Source organism: Scyliorhinus torazame, chromosome 4 (assembly GCF_047496885.1).
Source record: "Scyliorhinus torazame isolate Kashiwa2021f chromosome 4, sScyTor2.1, whole genome shotgun sequence".
In the NCBI taxonomy this organism is placed as follows: Eukaryota; Metazoa; Chordata; class Chondrichthyes; order Carcharhiniformes; family Scyliorhinidae; genus Scyliorhinus; species Scyliorhinus torazame.
The window spans coordinates 345,781,036-345,803,543 of record NC_092710.1 but is presented as its reverse complement, the minus strand read 5'-3'; the positions used below and the strand labels follow the sequence as shown (position 1 = coordinate 345,803,543).

The 22,508-nt window shown below is 46.8% G+C and overlaps 1 protein-coding gene across 1 annotated transcript in view; it reads left to right on the top strand.

Moving 5' to 3' along the window:
- Positions 1 to 22,508, top strand: part of LOC140411508 (dynein axonemal heavy chain 8-like) — a 2,059,122-nt gene that overhangs the window by 1,798,698 nt on the left and 237,916 nt on the right. Inside the window, exon 81 of the mRNA XM_072500594.1 lies at positions 11,987 to 12,189. Within this exon, the coding sequence (XP_072356695.1) occupies positions 11,987 to 12,189 (203 nt within the window). The remainder of the gene's footprint in view (positions 1 to 11,986; positions 12,190 to 22,508) is intronic.

Sequence of the window (22,508 nt, the reverse complement as noted above, 5' to 3'; positions counted from 1 at the left end):
TTGACAATGTCTTTTTCGTTGATGTGCACTTTTGTGGGGTGGAGACGTGCTTGTTTGAGTTTCAGTGGGTGGTGGGTTTTTTTCTGCAGTTGGGTGATTGTGTGGGGATTGTTAGATGAGGGAATTTGTTTGTATGAGCGGAGGGGAGGGGAGCGAGGGAACAATAGGTGGGAGACTTTTTGGCGCCGGGGGCGGGGGCCACCAAGCTAGCTGGGTGAGCTAGCTCACAGAAGCGCAGTGGGGATGTGCATATGTTTAGTTTACTATATGGGTTAGGTTTTAGAGTAGTGTTGCTAGGTGGGGAGGGGGGGAGTGGTTCTGCTGACGAGGGAGGGACTTCGGTGGAGGAACAGTGAGGAGGTCGATGGTGGGGGCCAGAGGAGGCGCGGCGCAGGGACTGGAGGCAGGCCCAAGAAGGGGACGATTGAGTGGCGGAGGGGGGGGGGCACTTTGCCCCCCAACTAGGCTGATCACCTGGAATGTTCAAGGGTTAAATGGGCCGGTTAAGAGGGCACGTGTGTTCACGCACCTGAGGGGACTGAAAGCGAACATGGTAATGTTGCAGGAGACGCACATTAGAGTAGTGGACCAGGTTAGATTGAGGGAAGGCTGGGTCAGTCAGGTTTTCCACTCGGGGCTGGATACGAAGACTAGAGGGGTTGCGATCTTGATTAATAAGCGGGTGATATTTGAGGTGGGTAGAATAGTTTCAGATGTGGGGGGTTGATATATTATGGTTAGTGGTAAGCTGGAGGGGATGAAGGTAGTGCTGGTTAATGTGTATGCGCCAAATTGGGATGACGTGGAATTTATAAAGAGGATGTTCGGGAAGATACCGGACCTGGACTCACATAAACTGATCATGGGAGGGGACTTTAATCGTTATTGATCCCGGCCTGGAGCGGTCACGCTCGAAAACGGGCAGGGTGCCAGCAATGGCAAAGGAACTGAAAGGGTTCATGAAGCAGATGTGGGGGGTTGATCCATGGAGATTTAGGGAGCCGACAGTGAAGGAGTTTTCCTTCTACTCCCACGTACATAAGGATCAATTTCTTTGTTTTGGGTAGGGCCTTGCTGGCAGGGGTGGTGGACACGGGGTACTCGGCGATTATAATCTCGGACCATGCTCCACACTGGGTTGACCTGCAGGTTAGTAAAGATAGCAATCAGCGCCCGCAATGGAGGTTGGATGTAGAGCTATTGGCAGACAAAGCGGTGTGCGAGAGGCTGAGGAAATGCATGCTGAATTACCTGCAGGTAAATGATACGGGGGAGGTCTCAGCAGTGGTGGTCTGGGAAGCACTGAAGGCAGTGGTGAGAGGAGAGTTGATCTCGATCCAGGCTCACAGGGACAGGACGGACAGGGCAGAGACGGACCGACTGGTAAAAGAGATTCTACAAGTCGACAGGAGGCACGCAGAGACTCCAGAGATAGGGCTTTTAAGGGAACAGCGGAGGCTACAGGCGGAGTTTGGCTTGTTAACCACAGGGAGGGCAGTGGAACAGCTCAGGAAGGCGAGGGGGGCGATATACGAGCATGGGGAGAAGGCCAGCAGGATGCTTGCACAGCAGCTCAGAAAGAGGGAGGTAGCTGGAGAAATAGGGAAAGTTATCGACGGGGATGGGAACTTAGTTGGGGACTCGGTAAGGCGTTTCGGGATTTTTATTTCAGGTTGTACAGGTCGGAACCCCCTACAGGACCAGAGGGGTTGAGGCACTTCCTGGATGGCTGACTTTCCCGAAGGTGGATGAGGAGCTGGTGGAAGGGCTGGGGGCCCCGATCGGGTTGGAAGAGATAGTGGAGGGCTTGAAGGCCATGCAGTCGGGTAAGGCCCCGGGACCGGACGGGTACCCAGCGGAGTTCTATAAAAAGTTCTCCGGGATATTGGGACAGGTGCTGATGAAGGTGTTTAACGAGGCAAGGGAAAGGGGGGTTCTGCCCCAGACGATGTCACAGACCACGATTTCGCTTATCCTGAAGCGGGACAAGAACCCAGAGCTATGTGGGTCTTACAGGCCGATTTCCCTGCTGAACGTAGATGCCAAACTGCTGGCCAAAATCTTGTCCACTAGGATTGAGGATTGTGTGCCGAACGCCATTGTGGAGGATCAGACAGGGTTCGTTAAGGGCAGGCAGCTGGTGGCCAATGTAAGAAGGCTGTTAAACGTGATCATGATGCCCCCGAAGATCAAGCTTGTGAGACAGCTATTCCCTGTCCATTACCCATGACAATGCCTTTGCATTTTCCATGATAATGCCTCTACCAGTCAGAGTCCATTTGCCATCCAATTAGCACTCTCTGCTCAAGAAGTATAAATTGTTGTTGCCTTTATAATTGGCATTATTGCTTCTGTCCTGATGAGAGTAAGTGAAAAAGCTTTGACAGCATTCCTCTTTTTCAGAAATACTAGAGTAGTTTACACAAGCAATTTTAATTATCCTCTGCATATTGTGAAAGTAAGAGTGTAAAGTGCAGGGGGTTAATGAAGTGTGTTCAGGGAAATTTTCTGGCTCATAATGTTCCTGACTCAATTAGGATGGAAGCATTGCTGGATTTGCTTTGAGTAATGCAGAGGCATTACTCATTGTAGAGGCACTGGATCAAGTGTCAGTTCGGCAACATTTTGGGAACAGTGATCATAATGCCATAAAGTTTGGTTTGGCTATGCATAAAGGTAAGAAGTAATCCAGAAATTAAAAAAATAATTGTGTAAGGGTCAAATTCAGTGCGGTGAGAATGGATCTGGCCCAAACTTGGAATCAAAGATTAGCTGGGCTGCATTTAAAGATGAAATAGTTTGGCTACAGTCGGGATATATTCATTCAAATGAGAAAGATATGGCAAATAAATCCCAAACTCCCTGAATGATAGAGATTAAGATGGAGCAGAAGAAAGGAGCACATGAGAGATATCAGTTGCATAATGCAATAGGAAATCAGGCCAGTTAGAGAAGATTCCTTGTGTTTTCAAGGACGAAGATGATACCTAGATAATAGTGAAATAGGAAGTATTTAAGACAATGGATAGGCTAAATATTGATAAAGTGGAGGTATCGACATGCTGATAAATATAGGTTGGAGAATATTGATGGAATAAAGGATGGAAATTGTAGAGGCACTGGCCATAATATTCCAATCTTCCTTCGATGCAATGTGATATCAAAGGTTTTGAGAATTTGTGGTGGCACAGGGGCACAGTGGTTAGCACTACTGCCTCACAGCACTTGAGTTCAATTCCAGCCTTGGATGACTGACAGTGTGGAGTTTGCACCTTCTCCCTGTGGCTGCATGGGTTTCCTCCGGTGTCATGATATTCAAACACACACATCATGATAGACACACCAACAGACAAATCAGAACACACAACACCACAACCAATGACAGAAAGATATAAAAGCACAGACACGACCCCCGGTGGTCAGTATTAGCTGCAGAGGAGAACCAGGACACATCTATTGCCAAACACACTCAGGGAGACAGCACGTGCAGAGTATCCAGAACGAACTGTATTATAAGAGTTATAATAAAATAGAGTTGTACCACATACAACTGTGTTGGCTCATCTGTGCACCAGAGCACCCAACACCACATGGTACAGGAGTGGATCGATACCTGCCGGCATACCTCAGTGTACACAGACAACCAGCAGTGCCCAGGCATGATGTACGAGCTCCCGGTTCCGCAGGCGCTCCAGTGCCACGGCGACCTCCACGAAAACTGGCGGCGATTCCGGCAAAATTTTGAATTGTTCCTGGTGGCAGCTGAACTCAAAGACCTGGATGATAGGGAAAAAATTGAATTTCTCCTCACCGTCGCCGGTGCAAGGGCAAGAGAAATATTCAGAAGGTTCAGGTTCTTCAGGAGGCAGCAAAGGTACGATTACCAGGCAGTCCTGGGCAAATTCTCCAAGTACTGTGAAGAATACGCAATCTAATGGGCACTTAAAGGTAAGAAAAGCTGCAGTACTCACCTCGTGGCTGGGATCCCGGAGCCCGAATTCCCAGAGGCCGAAATCCCGGGCCTGAGAGAAGGCTGGGTCGAGGTCGGCGGCCATCTTGCTAAAGGTATAACGCTAGCACAGTTGCGCGAGAAGTGCGCAGAACCGGAAGTTTCATTTGCGCATGCGCGAGATGCTGCGCATGCGCAGTCAAGAAAACGGCCATCGGTAAAGGAACAGCGATCTGAGCATGCGCAGTCGCTTCCTACGTGCTACATACCGAGCGTCAGGGTGTCAGAGGCCCCAGACTGCACCAATTTAAAAGGGAAACGTCCCAAATCCAATTTAAAAGGGAAATGTCCCAAATCAAAAAAACAAAAATCTGTTAAAGCTGGAAAACAACCTTCCCTCACCTGGAATGACAGCACAGTGCCGCAAATTGACCCAGGAGATGAATTTAACCTCCGAAGAACCCTCCGACAAGCAGTTACCTATGCACAAGCCGATGATTCCGACCTTGAATACTTCGATGACGATTTTTACAGTGTTTCCGGACCTCGCGAGCCCAATGATAGCTCCGTGGTCCTATATGACTATGACTCGGACGAACCTTTCGTGTTGCACATTGGCGGCCCCCACATTGAATCCGACGCAGATGCGGATTCATTTTTCGGATTTGAGGATCTTCAATCCAGCAGATATGACGTTCCAACTTATCAGTACCGGATGATGCTGCAGCCTGACATTAACAGACAGGGAGCGGTGCAAGCACACGGAGAGTGCCCTGCTGCCACACAGAGCGTGGTCCACGCCCCGCTCAACGTTCCCGACTCTATGAAAGAAGACATGCAAGACTCCAGAGTGCAGTCCTCGCATGAACCAGAAGTGACTCCAGTGTCACAAGCTTCCACAGCAAGCTCGTGGACAGACTCCACAATTGCAGAAATGCAAGACTCCAGAGCGCAGTCCTTGCACGAACAAGAAGTGACTCCAGTGTCACAAGCCTCCACAGAGAGCTCGTGGACGGACTCCACGATGGAAGGAACGCAAGACTCCAAAGCGCAGTCCTTGCAGGAACAAGACCATGAGGGTCTAGCAACCTCTCCTGACCAACCAGCGGCAGACGATGCAAGTCTGCCATGCTCACGTGAACAGCAAGAAGGCTATAACAGCCTACCATGCTCCACTACACAGCAGCATGACCATGACGGTCTCTCATGCTACAATGAAGGGCACAGCGCTGAAGACTGCTCAAGCCCAACTGAAGACAAGCCAAAGGAATCGCCTCGTCCAAGCCCGAAGAAAAAAGGTTTATGCGCTGACCTTCAGGATCATTATAGCCGAACAGAGATTAATAATGCTGCACGGCCACAGAAGGATGCTGAGGATTTGCTAACGAAATTAATTGAATGTTTAACTTGCAAGGAGCAGACTGAGAATTGCCAGTGTTTTAGTACGGATCGAAAAAATGGACAAGACATTGATCCTCAGGTAATGGAAATAACACAACCTGAATCATATCTACAGCAGGGACAAATGTCTCCCTTCAACACAACACCGCAAAATCCCAACTTCGGAGACCAGCAGTTAGTCAGTAATGACTCTTCAAACCTTGAGGGGAACATTAATTGCATTGAACCTATACACGCTCCACTGATTATTGAGCAGAACATTGGAGCAAGAATCCTGAGGACACCGACATCGAGTAGCCAGATAACGAATTTAAAACCCACAGCAGTGTCAAGTGAACCAAGTGTGCTTTCCACTAATGGTGAAGATGCAGATAAGGTCGACCCGATTATCCATTGTACCACACTAACCCCAGTGATTAAGCAGTCATGTATGGGGAGTATAAGGTGGGCAATTGAGAACAGTAAAAGAGAGACTGTGACCATGCCAGTCCCAGCAAAATCAGACCCAGAGACCATGAAGGCATGTACATTAGACAAAGATACACATGAGGCACCTGAGAAGTAAAGTGAAACGGAATGTTCTTTGGAAAATAGTACAATGTCGATAGAAACATTGGATCCTATATTCGAGACCATACCTATGGGAGAATTTGGGGGTAATAAACAAGGTTCTGCAATGTCTGGGGGAAGATTTAAAATTCCAAAGAAGAAAAGCCCAAATGAAGGACAACGGCAAGACAATGACAGTCCACCGACATGGTGTGCACCACCAGATGAAAACTCTGACAATTTACCCAACCCTAGTGAACAGCAAGCTGCTAATGAGGATCTATCCACGGGATGTGAGACGAGTGACGACAGCATCCCACTTCCCATGCAAAAGGTGCAAGGTGACAGACCTCGCCTAGTGCGTACCGAGGCACTCGACGATCACGGTGGGACCACTGACGACTGCGGTGGCAGCGCACCGCTTCCACCCTCGATGGCTCGACCCTCTCCACTGGTTGGTGCATTCCTGCATGTTCCGACTCCAGAAGTGCAGCTTCAGGGAATCTCGGCTGCCTCCAGTGAACCTGTTGGGACTCCGGACGGGGGGCATCGACGGAAGGCAGACCGGACTCCAGATGGGGAGCAGCCAAGCGCCGACTCTGATTCGCGCACGCCAGACCTTGCTCCGGACGGGCGGTGTCGCGGCCTCGGTGATGGCACGCTCAGGGTGACGGCGGATGCCACGGCGACAGGGAATGGATCGCGTGGCAGTCCCACTGGGTCGGCAGTGGCAACCAGCACCGGCGGTCCAAGATGGACACACCAATTCGCGCCATCGCCAGACGTTGATGCGAGCAACAATTCTCTCTCCAAGGCGACATGCTTCGACGTTTCTCTGCGGAGTTGCCCTTCCGGCACAGCAGGTGGCCGGAACCAGCGTACACGGTCTCGGCCAACTTCCACATCTGGCACAGTCATCACCTTGCATGATATTAGTGATGGTGCTACTTCGATGGCAACGACCCATCGGCTACAAGATGCCGTCCACCACAAACATAAAAAGAAAAAGACTCCACCTTGTTCCTGGCATGCAGGGCGGATGGATTGGTGCGTAGGCGCAATCAGCGAGCTTTGCGCCGCCTTCCACGCTCGCAACTGAACCGTACGCACACGCCGGATCCTCCACTGGTTCCCAAGGATGACTCCGTGGAGATGCCACGGATCATGCCCCTTCCATCGCCACCAGAACCAAATCTCCACAGCTGAACCGGCTTGAGGACCAGCCCATTCTTGAGGCGGTCACCCATTAGACTGGACTTATAACGCTGTTCATACGTTCAAAAAGTCAAACACTTCTGTATTATAACCTGTTGTTGTTTATTGTTCCAGATATCGTCTGACCAGACCAATGTTCAAGTTTTTTTTTTCTCTCGCATCCAAGTTTTGTTATGGTACAACCTTGTTAGTGTGACGCACCCGACATCGCCCCATGTAAATAGTTACGTCATATACACACGCTGTACATAACACACACACACACTCTTCGATGCACTCACGACACAATTATATTTATAACCACGTAGGCACATATCTTTGTAAAAAGGGGGGATGTCATGATATTCAAACACACACATCATGATAGACACACCAACAGACAAATCAGAACACACAACACCACAACCAATGACAGAAAGATATAAAAGCACAGACACGACCCCCGGTGGTCAGTATTAGCTGCAGAGGAGAACCAGGACACATCTATTGCCAAACACACTCAGGGAGACAGCACGTGCAGAGTATCCAGAACGAACTGTATTATAAGAGTTATAATAAAATAGAGTTGTACCACATACAACTGTGTTGGCTCATCTGTGCACCAGAGCACCCAACACCACATCCGGGTGCTCCAGTTTCCTCCCACATTCCAAAGATGTGCCGGTTAGGTGAATTGGCAATGCTAAAATTGCCCCTTAGTGTCCAGGGATGGGCAGGTTAGGTGGTGTCATCGGGATAGAGCCGGGGAGTGGGCCTAGCTGGGCTGCTCTTTCATAGTGTCAGTACAGACTCGATGGGCCGAATGTCCTCCTTCTGCACTGTCGGAATTCTATGCTTCGAATTATAAATGTTACATGTGATGCGCATGTACCTTTAAGGCTTTGTGTGTCGGGCAGGTGTCTGATATTTTAATCCATTTTTGTTTTGTATATAGCAGAAATAGGAAGGCAGATTATTATTTGAGTGGGTGTAAATTGAGAGAGGTGGATACTCAGCGATACCTTGGTGTCCTCGTACATCAGTCACTGAAAGTAAGCGTCCAGGTACAGCAGGCAGTATAGAAGACAAATGGTATGTTGGCCTTCATAGTGAGAGGACTTGAGTATAGAAATAGAGATGCTTTACTGCAATTGTATAGGGAATCGGTGAGGCCACACCTGAAGTATTGTGTGCTGTTTTTGTGTCCTTATCTGAGGAAGGATGTTCTTGCTGTGGAGGGAGTGCAGCGGAGGTTTACCAGGCTGATTCCTGGGATGGCGGGACTCGCCTATGAAGAGAGACTAAATCGGTTAGGATTATATTCATTGGAGTTTAGAAGAGTGAGCGGGGATCTCACAGAAACGTATAAAATTCTACCAGGATTAGACAGGGTAGATTCAGAAAGAATGTTCCTGATTGTGGGGAAGTCCAGAGCTAGGGGTCATAGTTTGAAGATAAGGGGTGAACCTTTTAGGACTGAGGTGAGGAGAAATTTCTTCACCCAGAGAGTGGTGAATCTGTGGAATTCACTCCCACAGAAAGTAGTTAGGCCAAAACGTTGTGTAATTTCGAGTAGGAATTAGATATCGCCCTTGGGGCTAAAGGGATCAAGGGATATGGGAGGAAGGCAGGATCAGGGCGCTGAACGTGATGATCAGCCATGATCACAATGAATTGCCTCCTCCTTCTATTTTCTATGTATCCTTCTATGTATGTTTCCCATGGTGGGGGAAGGATGCCCCACCTTGTCGGTGGGTGGGGTGGGAGGGGGGAGGATTAGCATCATTGGGGGATGGGGGGCCTGTTGCTGGACCTCGGGACAGGCAACTCGAATATCACATCAGGCCTGAGTACCATACCTCAAGAAACATGTGAAGGTATTGGAGAGAGTGCAGAAAAGATTTATGAGAATGGTTCCAAGGATGGGAAACTTCAGTTATTCCGTTAAATTGGAGAGTTTGGGAAGGTTTTCCTTGCAGAAGAGAAGTTTGAGAGGAGATTTGATAGAGGTATTCAAATTCCTCTGAGGTCTGGACAGTGTAGACAGGGGAAAACCGCTTTAGTTGGCAAAAGGACCAAGAATAAAAGGGCACAAATGTATAGTAATTGGAAAAAGAAGCAACAGTAACATGAGGAAAAATATTTTCACACACTGTTTATTCATATCTGACGCAGAAATAAAATGAGAAAGGTGACCAAACCATGACTGAAAGGGAAATTAGAGATAGTATTAAATCCAAGGAAGAATCATACAAATTGGCGAAAATAAACAACAAACCAGAGAATTGGAAACAGTTTAGAATTCAGCAAAGGAAGACCAAAGGATTGATTAAGAAGGTGAAAATAGAGTAATAAGTAAGCTTACAGGGAACATTAAAACTGACTGCAAATATTTCTATAGGTACTGAAGAGAAAAAGATTGGTGAAAACAAATGTCAGAAACAGAGGGAAGTATAATAGGGGACAAAGAAATGGCTGACCAACTAAATACACACTTTGGTTCCTTCTTCACAAAGGAGGACACAAATGACAGACAGAAATGTTGGGGAACACAGGGTTTAGTGAGAGGGAGAATCTGAAGGTGATCAATATTAGTAGAGAAATGGTGTTGGGGAAATTGATGTGATTGGAGGTTGATCAATCCCCAGGGCCTGATAATCTACATCCCAGAGTACTTAAGGAAGTGGCCCGAGAAAAATGAATGAAATGAAAAAAGAATGAAAATCGCTTATTGTCACAAGTAGCCTTCAAATGAAGTGACTGTGAAAAGCCCCTAGTCGCCACATTCCGGCGCCTGTTCGGGGAGGCTGTTACGGGAATCGAACCATGCTGCCGGCCTGCCTTGGTCTGCTTTCAAAGCCAGCGATTTAGCCCTGTGCTAAATAGCCCCTCCTAACCTTTTTGGTCACTAAGGGAAATTTATCATGGCCAATCCACCTAACCTGCGCGTCTTTGGACTGTGGGAGGAAACCGGAGCACCCAGAGGAAACCCAAGCAGACACGGGGAGAACGTGCAGACTCTGCACAGACAGTGACCCAGCGGGGAATCGAACCTGGGACCCTGGCGCTGTAAAGCCACAGTGCTATCCACTTATGCTACCATGCTTCCCATTACCCTGGGTCTCTGGATTACTAGTCCAGTGACAATACCACATTGTCCACGCCTCCCCAGGGACGGAGACAGGAAAGAAAGAGGAGGAATAAATGGGTCTTTTTCCAAACGGCAGGCAGTGACTGGTGGGGTACCACAGGGATTGGTACTGGCACTCCAGCTATTCACTGTATATATGACTCATTCAGATGAGAATACTAAATTTTATATCTTCAAATTTGCAGAGGACACAAAGCTAGATGGGAGGGTGAGCTGTGAGGAGGACGCAGAGATCTTTCAGTGTAATTTGGACAAGTTGAGTGAGTGCGCAAATGAATGGCAGATGTAATATAATTTGGATAAATGCGAGATTATTCACTTTAGTAACAAAAATTAGAATGTAAATTATTATCTGAATGGCTATGAATTAGGAGAGGGGAATGTGCAATGAGACCTAGGTGTCCTCATACACCAGTTGCTGAAGGTAAGCATGCAGGTGTAGCAGGTGGTAATGAAGGTAAATGATATGCTGGAATTCATTGCGAGAGGGTTCAAGCACAGGACCCGGGATGTTTTGCTGCAATTATACAGGGCCTTGGTAAGGCCACACCTGGAGTATTGTGTGCAGTTTTGTCTCCTTATCTTAGGAAGGATATTCTTGCTCCAGAGAGAGTGCAGTGAATGTTTATCAGACTGATTCCTGGGATTCAGGACTGACATATGAGGAGAGATTGAGGCCGTTAGGATTGTATTCGCTGGAGTTCAGAAGGATGAGGAAACATCTCATAGAGACTCATAAAATTCTAACAGGACTTGTCAAGGTAGATGCAAGAAGGATGTTCCCGATGGTGGTTGTGTCCCGAACCAGGGATCACAGTGTGAGGATACGGAGTATACAGTTTGAGAAAGAGATGCAGTGACATTTCTTCACCCAGAGAGTGGTCAGCCTGTGGAATTTGTTACCACAGGAAATAGTTGAGGGCAAAACATTGTCTGCGAGATACTCAATTGGTGGGATCCTCCGCTTTGGCGGCAGCGCCCTCACGCCCGCGGGCTTCCAGACAGCGTGGGAGGGCCACAATGGGAAACCCCATTGGCTGGCTTCCAGAAAGAATTATCCCGCTGTCAGCGCCGGAATACAGGGCTAGCGGGCCGAAGAATCCCGCCCAGTATGTTTTCAAGAAGAGGTTAGATATACCACGGCGGGTGAAGGGGATCAAAGGGTATGGTCGAAGGCAGGACCAGGCTGTTAAGTTGAATGATCAGCCGTGATCATAATGAATGGCAGAACAGGCTGGAAGGGCAACAGCCTCTTCCTGCTCTTATTTACTATGTTTCTATGACTATTTACAACCTGGAATGTGCTGTCTGAGCATGGTGGATGCAGGTTCAATTGAGCAATTCAAGATGGAATTAGATTGTTATCTGAAAGTGAAGAATAAGCATGTCTACGGGGAGGGGGCGGGCGGGGAGGAGAAGGCAGGGCAATGACATTCTTGTAAATTGCTCCTATGGAGAGCCACAAAGACACGATGGGCTGAATGGCATCCTTCTGTGCTGTAACAATTTGGTGATTCTGTAATTGCCTGAGGACCATAAGATCCAGACATATCTTCAAGGCATGACAGGGTGGGTGCTAACTGACTGAGCTGTCGGAAGGGACTGCTCCCTCTGCAAATCAGTTCCTGTGCTCTACATTATTTCCTGTTTTCAACTTTAGTGCACAACTGGTGAATTCTTCCTGAACAATGAATGAACAATTTTATATGTCTCTGATTTGATGATGACTTTTGAATTTTCAGGTCATGGTGCCCTGACAGAACTCTGTCACAAGCTCGAACCTACATTGCTGTTGCAATGGGAGCAAGATATGCAGAACCAGTGGTCCTAAACCTGGAGACAACCTGGGAAGAAAGTGACACAGCAACTCCTCTGATCTGTTTCCTGTCCATGGGCTCTGATCCCAGCAATCAGATTGAAGGACTGGCCAAGAAGCTTGAAATTGGTATGGATCCAGTCTTCGTTGTGAATATTACAATCAGTTACCATTCCCTGTGTTTCTTTAGAATATTCCATAGTTATAATCAATTACTATTTTTACGCCATGAGGAAACCTAGGTTTCCAATGGAGAAAATCCCTGTCAACAAGCCCCTTTATGATATTTTCAACATGAATAGCATCAGGAGAGTGTCAGCTCTCGTTTCCTTTTGTCATGTGAGAGTACCTTTAAGAAATGGGTGTTTATAAATGGGTGTGTATATAAATATCTGTAGTGAGAGTACCTTTAAGAAATGGGTGTTTACTACTGCAGTGATGTCAGAGAGTGGGTGGAGCTGATCTGTTGTCAAAGTCAATATTTTCCCGCTTCTGTGGTAGAAAAATTCAACACACTAGTTAAGACAGAATAATAAGCTATATTTTCGAAAACAACTGCTTGCAGTAATGGCTGAAACTTGAAGTAAGAGAGCAGTCAACAAAACTGCTCAGTCTTTCACAAGTTCCGCGCTTTCGTGGAGAATTAACTCAATATTTATACATTAACTTTATCAAGCTTATGTGACAACAGCATGAATTAGGACTTCACGGGGACACGTGGACGGCCTTCAGCGCCGCACACCAAATGGAGGACGATCAGCATACTTTAATGTTCCCTGCACTAAAACGGGCTCTCCGTAAACCCGTTGACGGTGTTTTGGAATGGCTCGACCTTCGCTGATCTTTTCAGACTTCAAGTTATGCAGAGTTGGCCTACGCCCATACTAGTCTGAAAATGGTTAGGGCAGCATTCTTTACCTAGGCCTGGTGAGCTGGAATGAGTAGTTTCAGTCTTTCTGGTATTGTATCAAACCTTTTGACCAGTCTTCCCATTGACCAGTTTTCCCATCATGCCATTACTTAATTCGTACCATATCACATTCCCTCCTTTTGTCATATCATGACAACTAGTTAAATAGGTATATCCATGACTCATTTGAACATGCATTTATACAAGCAACCAAGCAATCCTATCTCTAGTAGAATTAGGAGTAGTAGAATGAAGGCCTTAAAGATCCAATCAAATAATCCGTGACCCAACCATCTGTGCCAACCCGGTGGGTTATAGTCATGAAATTCACTGCCAATCTCTTGAATTTGAGCAGCCTGTCTCTTAATATGGTCGGCCAGGTTAGTGATATTTTCAGAGACATCTGGAATATAAGTACAGCATGCCTGACCTATGATAGCGCACGTTCCTCCCTGCGAGGCTAACAGATAATCCAAAGCCAGTCATTTTGTAATGCCACGGTCCGGACAGCTACTAGCTCAGCTGAGACCTCAGCCAGTGCCTGTCCAGTTTCCCTGGCTTCTGCTGCCGTTACGTTCGCCAGTTGTTCCAATGCTGTGGCCATGTGGCTCAGTTCGTTGGATGCCTTACCCGTTCCGTGCAAAGGAAAGGCCATCATAAAGAACTGTTCCATTTTAGAAATAGTCCAATTTGCTCGCGAGGGGGAGAGCTTAAGGGTGGCTAGGTGACGCATTTGAGGTACAACATATCCCAAAAAGCAGGATCCTGTCCAATCAATGGGGAGCCATGGATATGCTTTAGTGCCACATATGAAATAGGTTCCATTATAGGCCGTAAAATCATCAGCTGATGTCATCCAGGTGATTGGGGATGTCTGTCCCCATGAAATGTTAGAGGTTATATTCCATACCTTGGACCAATCACTGTTAAACATGCCCTTGTTGGATATGCCTGGTACCGGTCCTTGCCAGTCAACTGTAAGGTTGCAACTACTTTGCCCCATTAACTTTCCTCTCCCTGATTTATTAAAACACATGGAACCTTGAACATTATACGAGTGGACAGTGAGGGAGGGTGGAGTCAAGGCATGATTATAGGTAGGTTGATACGAAGCTGAAAATGTAGCCATGTCATAGCCAGCAGATCTCCATATTTCCATATCCCCCCTATCTCCCCTGCTCCCTGTTTGATTTTGTCATAAAATCCATTCAACCATCTCTGCGATATGAAAGGGGAGGGATTGGAGAGGTATTCCTTCCCTCGAATGGACGGGGATGTGGGTACAAACCCAACACTTGTTTACGTTCAATTTTTCGGCATAAAGATATGACATATATAAATAGGTATTGGAAGGCAGGTCTCGTTTAGGTCGTTTTTTTACTACTGAGTGGCCATTAAGGCTAAATAGTCCAGAGAGTCCAAAGATTATAATGAAGATCTTCATCCTGTGTTCTCGTCTGGGTTGGAGACTATCTTCTTGCAATCGGATGGATGTATCCAACTTGAACGTCCTTCAAGCTTGACGGAAGTCGGTGCAGTCAGCAGTACGAGGAAGGGTCCGCTCCAGCGTTGTCCTAGTTTCTTTCTGTCCCAGTTTTTCACCAACACCTGGTCTCCCGGTTTGATCACTGGGTATCGAGGGACGGCTGTCCCTGCTGTTACTGGGAGATGTGCCTGTTTTACCTGTGAGTGGAGAAACTTCAGAGAAAGTGTTAATTGCTTCAAATAGTTCTGCATTTGTTCCCCCATCACATGGAGGTCTACTCCCTCTAGGGGTTGTTCATGGGCACCCCAGGGAGTCCTCATTGACCGACCATAGATTATCTCTGCAGCTGACTGTCCGGTCCGCGAATGGGGAGTTACTCGCATGTGAAACAGTGCCAAGGGTAATGCTTTTAGCCAATTTAACCCAGTTTCTTCAGTTAATTTAGATAATTTTTCTTTTAAAGTCCTGTTGGCTCTTTCCATAATTCCTGCTCCCTGCGGGTGATACGCACAGTGCAGTTGCTGTTTAATTACGAGTGCTTCGCACAATTCCGTATTGATCCGAGTTATAAAATGTGGTCCATTGTCTGAACTCACCATTTTGGGTACCCCAAAACAAGGAATGACTTCCGTTAACAACAACTTCACCACCATATGTGCAGTGCAATTAGTGGTGGGGAAGGCTTCAATCCATTTACTAAACACATTGATTATTACTAAATAATATTTATAGCACTGTGCTTTTGGCAATTCGATAAAATAAAGCTGTATACAGGCAAAAGGGCCATCTGGCAAGGGAGTGGTTCCTGGAGGGCATTTAATGTCTTTACCCTTATTATGTTTCATGCAAATGACGCATCGATCCAGCCGCGTTTCTGCTGCTGTATTCAAATCTGGGTGTCACCAAGTTTTCAGGAGTAGCTGTACCATTCCCTCCTTGCCAAGATGGGTACAAGAATGCAAATAATCAATAAGTACCAGCAATAAAGAATCCGGAATACAAACTTGACCAACGGGAGTAAGCCAGAGGTCTTGTGTCAAGGAGTGTGAACACCCCATTGACTTCCATAGTGTGCGCTCGGAATCAGAGGCATCCCTCTGTAAATTTTGAACTTCAGTTACGTCTGGCATGCCCTTCGTTCCGACTGCAGGTACCTGGTTCAGAGCCTGATTAGCCCCACTGGGAACAATCAGAGAGGCTGATATAGCTGCAGCCTTAGCAGCAGAGGTGAGAAAGCCTCGCTGTTGCCAGAGGTGACCGAAATCATGGGTCACGCCAAAGGCATACCTAGAATCAGTGTAAACATTAGTACTTTTATCTGTGGCCAAAATACATTCTCGAGTAAGGGCAAATAGCTCAGCTTTTTGTGCGGAGACAGGGGTCTGGAAGGCTGCTGCTTCCTACACGTCAAAGAACAAACAAAGAACAAAGAAATGTACAGCACAGGAACAGGCCCTTCGGCCCTCCAAGCCCGTGCCGACCAGACTGCCCGACTAAACTACAATCTTCTACACTTCCTGGGTCCGTATCCTTCTATTCCCATCCTATTCATATATTTGTCAAGATGCCCCTTAAATGTCCCTATCGTCCCTGCCTCCACTACCTCCTCCGGTAGTGAGTTCCAGGCACCCACTACCCTCTGCGTAAAAAACTTGCCTCGTACATCTACTCTAAACTTTGCCCCTCTCACCTTAAACCTATGCCCCCTAGTAATTGACCCCTCTACCCTGGGGAAAAGCCTCTGACTATCCACTCTGTCTATGCCCCTCATAATTTTGTATACCTCTATCAGGTCGCCCCTCAACCTCCTTCGTTCCAGTGAGAACAAACCGAGTTTATTCAATCGCTCCTCATAGCTTATGCTCTCCATACCAGGCAACATTCTGGTAAATCTCTTTTGCACCCTCTCTAAAGCCTCCACATCCTTCTGGTAGTGTGGCGACCAGAATTGAACACTATACTCCAAGTGTGGCCTAACTAAGGTTCTATACAGCTGCAACATGACTTGCCAATTCTTATACTCAATGCCCCGGCCAATGAAGGCAAGCATGCCGTATGCCTTCTTGACTACCTTCTCCACCTGTGCAGCCCCTTTCAGTGATCTGTGGACCTGTACTCCTAGATCTCTTTGACTTTCAATACTCTTGAGGGTTCTACCATTCACTGTATATTCCCTACCTGCATTAGCCCTTCCAAAATGCATTACCTCACATTTGTCCAGGTTAAACTCCATCTGCCATCTCTCCGCCCAAGTCTCCAGACAATCTAAATCCTGCTGTATCCTCAGACAGTCCTCATCGCTATCCGCAATTCCACCAACCTTTGTGTCGTCTGCAAACTTACTAATCAGACCAGTTACATTTTCCTCCAAATCATTTATATATACTACAAAGAGCAAAGGTCCCAGCACTGATCCCTGTGGAACACCACTGGTCACAGCCCTCCAATTAGAAAAGCATCCCTCCATTGCTACCCTCTGCCTTCTATGGCCTAGCCAGTTCTGTATCCACCTTGCCAGTTCACCCCTGATCCCGTGTGACTTCACCTTTTGTACTAGTCTACCATGAGGGACCTTGTCAAAGGCCTTACTGAAGTCCATATAGACAACATCTACTGCCCTACCTGCATCAATCATCTTAGTGACCTCCTCGAAAAACTCTATCAAGTTAGTGAGACACGACCTCCCCTTCACAAAACCGTGCTGCCTCTCACTAATACGTCCATTTGCTTCCAAATGGGAGTAGATCCTGTCTCGAAGAATTCTCTCCAGTAATTTCCCTACCACTGAAGTAAGGCTCACCGGCCTGTAGTTCCCGGGATTATCCCTGCCACCCTTCTTAAACAGAGGAACAACATTGGCTATTCTCCAGTCCTCCGGGACATCCCCTGAAGACAGCGAGGATCCAAAGATTTCTGTCAAGGCCTCAGCAATTTCCTCTCCAGCCTCCTTCAGTATTCTGGGGTAGATCCCATCCGGCCCTGGGGACTTATCTACCTTAATATTTTTTAAGACACCCAACACCTCGTCTTTTTGGATCACAATGTGACCCAGGCTATCTACACCCCCTTCTCCAGACTCAACATCTACCAATTCCTTCTCTTTGGTGAATACTGATGCAAAGTATTCATTTAGTACCTCGCCCATTTCCTCTGGCTCCACACATAGATTCCCTTGCCTATCCTTCAGTGGGCCAACCCTTTCCCTGGCTACCCTCTTGCTTTTTATGTAAGTGTAAAAAGCCTTGGGATTTTCCTTAACCCTATTTGCCAATGACTTTTCGTGACCCCTTCTAGCCCTCCTGACTCAATGTCAATGTCGGTTACCACGGCATATCCCAACTATGGGATGCCAGTGAGAGAAATGGAGGAACTGACATCAACATAAAAAATTAGATCTGGATTATCAATAGGCCGGTCCGTTAAATCCGGGCGAGGCGTGGTAAGGAAGTGATTTCAAAGCAAACAATCGTGTGGCTGGTCCACTAGGTTATCGGGGGGCAGTTCGAGGAACATGGCAGGATTTAAGGTAGAACATTAGAATCAAGGTAGAATGAAGAGAGAGGTAGGGGTTTTGCAATAGTGAAACCTCACAGCGGCTCAAGCGGGCTTGAGTCAGATGCTGGGTTTGTTGAGACCTTAGGAGAGCCACAATAGAGTGCGAGGTATGCACTTGTACTGGCTGGTGAAGGGTCAGATTAGAGGCTGACTGCGCTAACAAATGGACAGCCGTAAGAATTTGGGTGCAGGGAGGTAGACCGTAAGCTACAGGATCCAATTTCATAGAATAGTAGACGACCGGGCGACGCCGGTCATCGTGTTCTTGTGTAAGAACACCAGTGGCACATTCATCAAGAACATTAACGTACAACTGAAAGGATCTGTCATACATAGGTCGTCCTAGCGCTGGGGCGGTAGCCAGGGCTTTTTTGAGAGTAACAAAAGATTGTTTTGCTGAATCAGGAAGTTCAAACTTAAGAGGAGCATTTTGAGAGGAGTATGGAGTTAAATCTTTAGTATGGACAGAGACATTCGGAATCCATTGTCTGCAAAAGTTCACCAATCCTAAAAAGGCTCGCACCTGCTTGGGCGAGGTAGGAAACGGGGTCTGCAGTATAGGAGTGATGCGTTCCTGAGTAAGGGAACGATCCGTAGCGCTTATTAGACTCCCAAAAATTTGACCTGCCGTTGGCCTTTATGAACTTTAGCGGGCGGGATCATACATCCCCATGAATGGAGACGGATGAGCAGGTAACTGGTGTCACGCTGGTTAGCGTTGAAGCCAGGGCTGGCAAGGAGTAAGTCATCAACATATTGGATGATGGTGGAGCCACCAGGAGTTGATAATGTCGCTAACTGGGAGTGCAATGCTTGTGAGAAAAGGGTTGGAGAATGAATGAAGCCCTGTGGGAGCCTAGTCCAAGTGATTTGGTTGCCCTTAAATGTAAAGGGAAACAAATACTGTGATTCAGGGGCGAGAGGTATCGCAAAAAAGGCATGTTGTAAATCAACAAGGGTGAAAACAGTCGATTCCGGTGGGACATTACTAAGGATTGTCGCCGGGTTTGGGACAACCGGATGTAAGGGTTCCACTATCTGATTAATACGTCAGAGGTCTTGGACCAAACGCCATTCGGATGGTCTTCCTATCTTAGCAACTGGAAGAATCGGGGTGTTACAGGGCGATTGCCATGGTACCACAATTCCCTGTTGAAGGAACGATTGAATCATGACCGAGACAGCCTCGGGGCGCAAAGGGTACTGTGAAATCGAGGGCAAGGGCATGTTAGGTTTAACTTTAATAACAATGTGAGGGACATTAGTGAGACCAACTTTGTGTTTGGAGGCCGCCCATAAATCTGTGGGTAGTTCAGAAGTCATTGATTGGACTGAACGATGGTGGTGCAGTGTGCCAATGAAGACAAATGGACGTTGAAAATATTCTAAAGTGCCTGCGGGTAGGATTTGACTTCCATTAAAGAAAGGATCAGCTTGTCCTCGCAGTGCAGCTGCCAGAAATCCCAAGGACTTGGCACTGTAGCCTTCGTTCACAGAAAGGGTCACGTGGGGTGACACAAGTCCCGACTGAGGCCAGAGGCCATGGGGTAAATTGACAAGAAAGGCAGACCCTTCTTTTCCCTTAGCGAGGCCAACAAAGGAAACGGATTGTAGAGAACCGAGGGCATCTTGGTAAAAGCTCTCCAAATCAGGCGAGCATCCTGTATGATCGTCGCAAAGAGTGACATGTGGATCGGGAATATCTAAGGGAGGTGAAAAGTGTGAGGGATAAAAATCAACCGACCACCACTGTGGAGTAGTGAAAAGGGGAAAATTTCAAAGCTGGGCTTGCGGGATAGATGATATTGCAATGCCGTTATCAAGGCAAACAATTTCCACCTGCAAGGGACACAGCAAGTCACGTCCGGCCAGGTTGACACCGAGGAAGCAGGTAACTGTGAAAGGGATGCAACATTCCCGGCCCTCAAATTGAACAGAGAGCGGCTTCGTAAGCGGATAAACAGCACCTTCCCCCATGAAACCAGCAAGTTCCACATGCTTATCAGAGAGGGGAAATCTATGCTTCTGAATTAATGTCCAGTCTAACATAGAATGAGTCGCGCCGGTGTCAATCAGGAAGGGGATAGGCACGCCATCTATGTAAATCGTAGCGGTGGGCTCGTCAGAGTGGTCCGCTGAGAGGACCGGAAAGCTCGATCGGGCTTGTCAGTACGGGTTAGAGGCAGTGAAGGGTGTCTGCCGACAGGGTTGAAATTTACCTTGTCGTCGGGGTGCTGGACAATCCCTAGCGTAGTGGCCTGTACGTTGACAGTTGAAGCAAGTGACATGATATTTGACAGGAGGACGACACGGAGGAGCACTGTCGAAATCCTATCTGTGTGGAGTGAAGGGGTTACCGCCTGTGAGCGGTAACCAAATTCAGGAGGGTCCGTGCAATCTGGGCGATAGTAACGGGAATCTGTCTGAGAGTTCTGACCTTCAGGGGGTTTTCTTTGAGAGGGACGTTGGATGAATTTGGATTTAATTTTGGGCGAAGTGCCTTTGTAACAGGTCTTTCGAAATCCAATGGGGTTTCCCCGCACAGGTTCGAACCCTGCTCGCTGCGGCAAAATGTCAAAGTCAATATTTTCCCGCTTCTGTGGTAGAAAAATTCAACACACTAATTAAGACAGAATAACAAGCTTTATTTTTGAAAACAACTGCTTGCAGTAATGGCTGAAACTTGAAGTAAGAGAGCAGCCAACAAAACTGCTCAGTCTTTCACAAGTTCCGCGCTTTCGCGGAGAATTAACTCAATATTTATACATTAACTTTATCAAGATTATGTGAGAACAGTATGGACAGGAGTTTGATCGGAAATACAAACGGAAGCAAAGACCAGACCATGTTTGGTCATATCACTCATACCATTATCTAGTCCTCGGAGGGAACATTGAAAGGTCAGAATAGACTTGTTTCTTCCTGAACTTATCTTTGTTTTCAATTCCTACAGCCTTGGGTTATGACGAGTTAGTTTTATCAGGAGTTGCCGAGGTCCAGTGTTTTGGAATGGCTCGACCTTCGTTGATCTTTTCAGACTTCAAGTTATGCAGAGTTGGCCTACGGCCATACTAGTCTGAAAATGGTTAGGGCAGCATTCTTTACCTGGGCCTGGGAGCTGGAATGAGTAGTTTCAGTCTTTCTTGTATTGTCTCAAACCTTTTGACCAGTCTTCCCATTGACCAGTTTTCCCATCATGCCATTACTTAATTCGTACCTTATCACACTGTCTGTCAGCTTTGTACTTTCGTTTTAAGCTATTTGCTGCATGGTGTGTTTTAGTTTTGTTTTCAGTGTTGAAGCTGAAGCCAGACAGAGCAGGTGTACTGTTGATCTCTCTGCCATGAAAAGACTATCTCTTGATCATTTGGTGAATTCAGAATTATAAATGTTCTCAGCAGTGAATGTAAACATAATGTGCTTCTGTTAAAAGGTGTTTCTTGTGTCTTCTGGATGTTGTTTTGGGAAGTTATTAAGGATTACTTAGTGTTGTATTCTTTGGGGGTTGTATTTGAATTGATGGTTGCTAAGATGTTCACTGTATGTTTTAAAATGGATAACTTGAGTTTTTTTGCACTGAGTGCTGAATTTGGTGCATTTGAGTGCGATAGTGAGAGTTTGGTGACCGAGGGACTATAAGGCTTCATTTTTATCTAAAGTTTAGTCTTTCTTTTATTTAGTTAATTCACTTAAAAGTTGCTGTTTGGTTTAGAAGAAGGTGAATTTTCAATAAGCTTTAAACAGGCTTCTACTTGTAGGCACTTGCAGCTGGAGCTTGTTAATTAATTAATTGGATTAGGCCAGTTTTCAGAGGCTAGATTCACAGTATAAAAGTGATCCCCTACAGTGCAGACTTTGTTTGCATTGAGTGCTGAATTTGGTGCATTTGAGTGCGATAGTGAGAGTTTGGTGACCGAGGGAGTATAAGGCTTCATTTTTATCTAAAGTTTAGTCTTTCTTTTATTTAGTTAATTAACTTAAAAGTTGCTGTTTGGTTTAGAAGAAGGTGAATTTTCAATAAGCTTTAAACAGGCTTCTACTTGTAGGCACTTGCAGCTGGAGCTTGTTAATTAGTTAATTGGATTAGGCCAGTTTTCAGAGGCTAGATTCACAGTATAAAAGTGATCCCCTACAGTGCAGACTTTGTTTGCATTGAGTGCTGAATTTGGTGCATTTGAGTGCGATAGTGAGAGTTTGGTGACCGAGGGAGTTAGGTGAGGAGGGAGTAAGGTGCTCCTTTCATTTTGTTTCCGACATTTCCGCAAAGAGTGCGAAGAGAGCCAGGAGTTTACAGAAAGTGTAGCTGACTGGGAGCAGGGTCGGAGGGCGGAGATCTAGTTAGTCCACAGGGCAGCTATATTCTGTCAGGTAAGAGGGGATGGAGGCTAGGCCAGTTACATGCTCCTCCTGTAGGATGTGGGTGGTGAGAGATACCACCGATGTCCCCACTAACTATACCTGCAGGAAGTGCACCCAACTTCAGCTCCTCAAAGACCG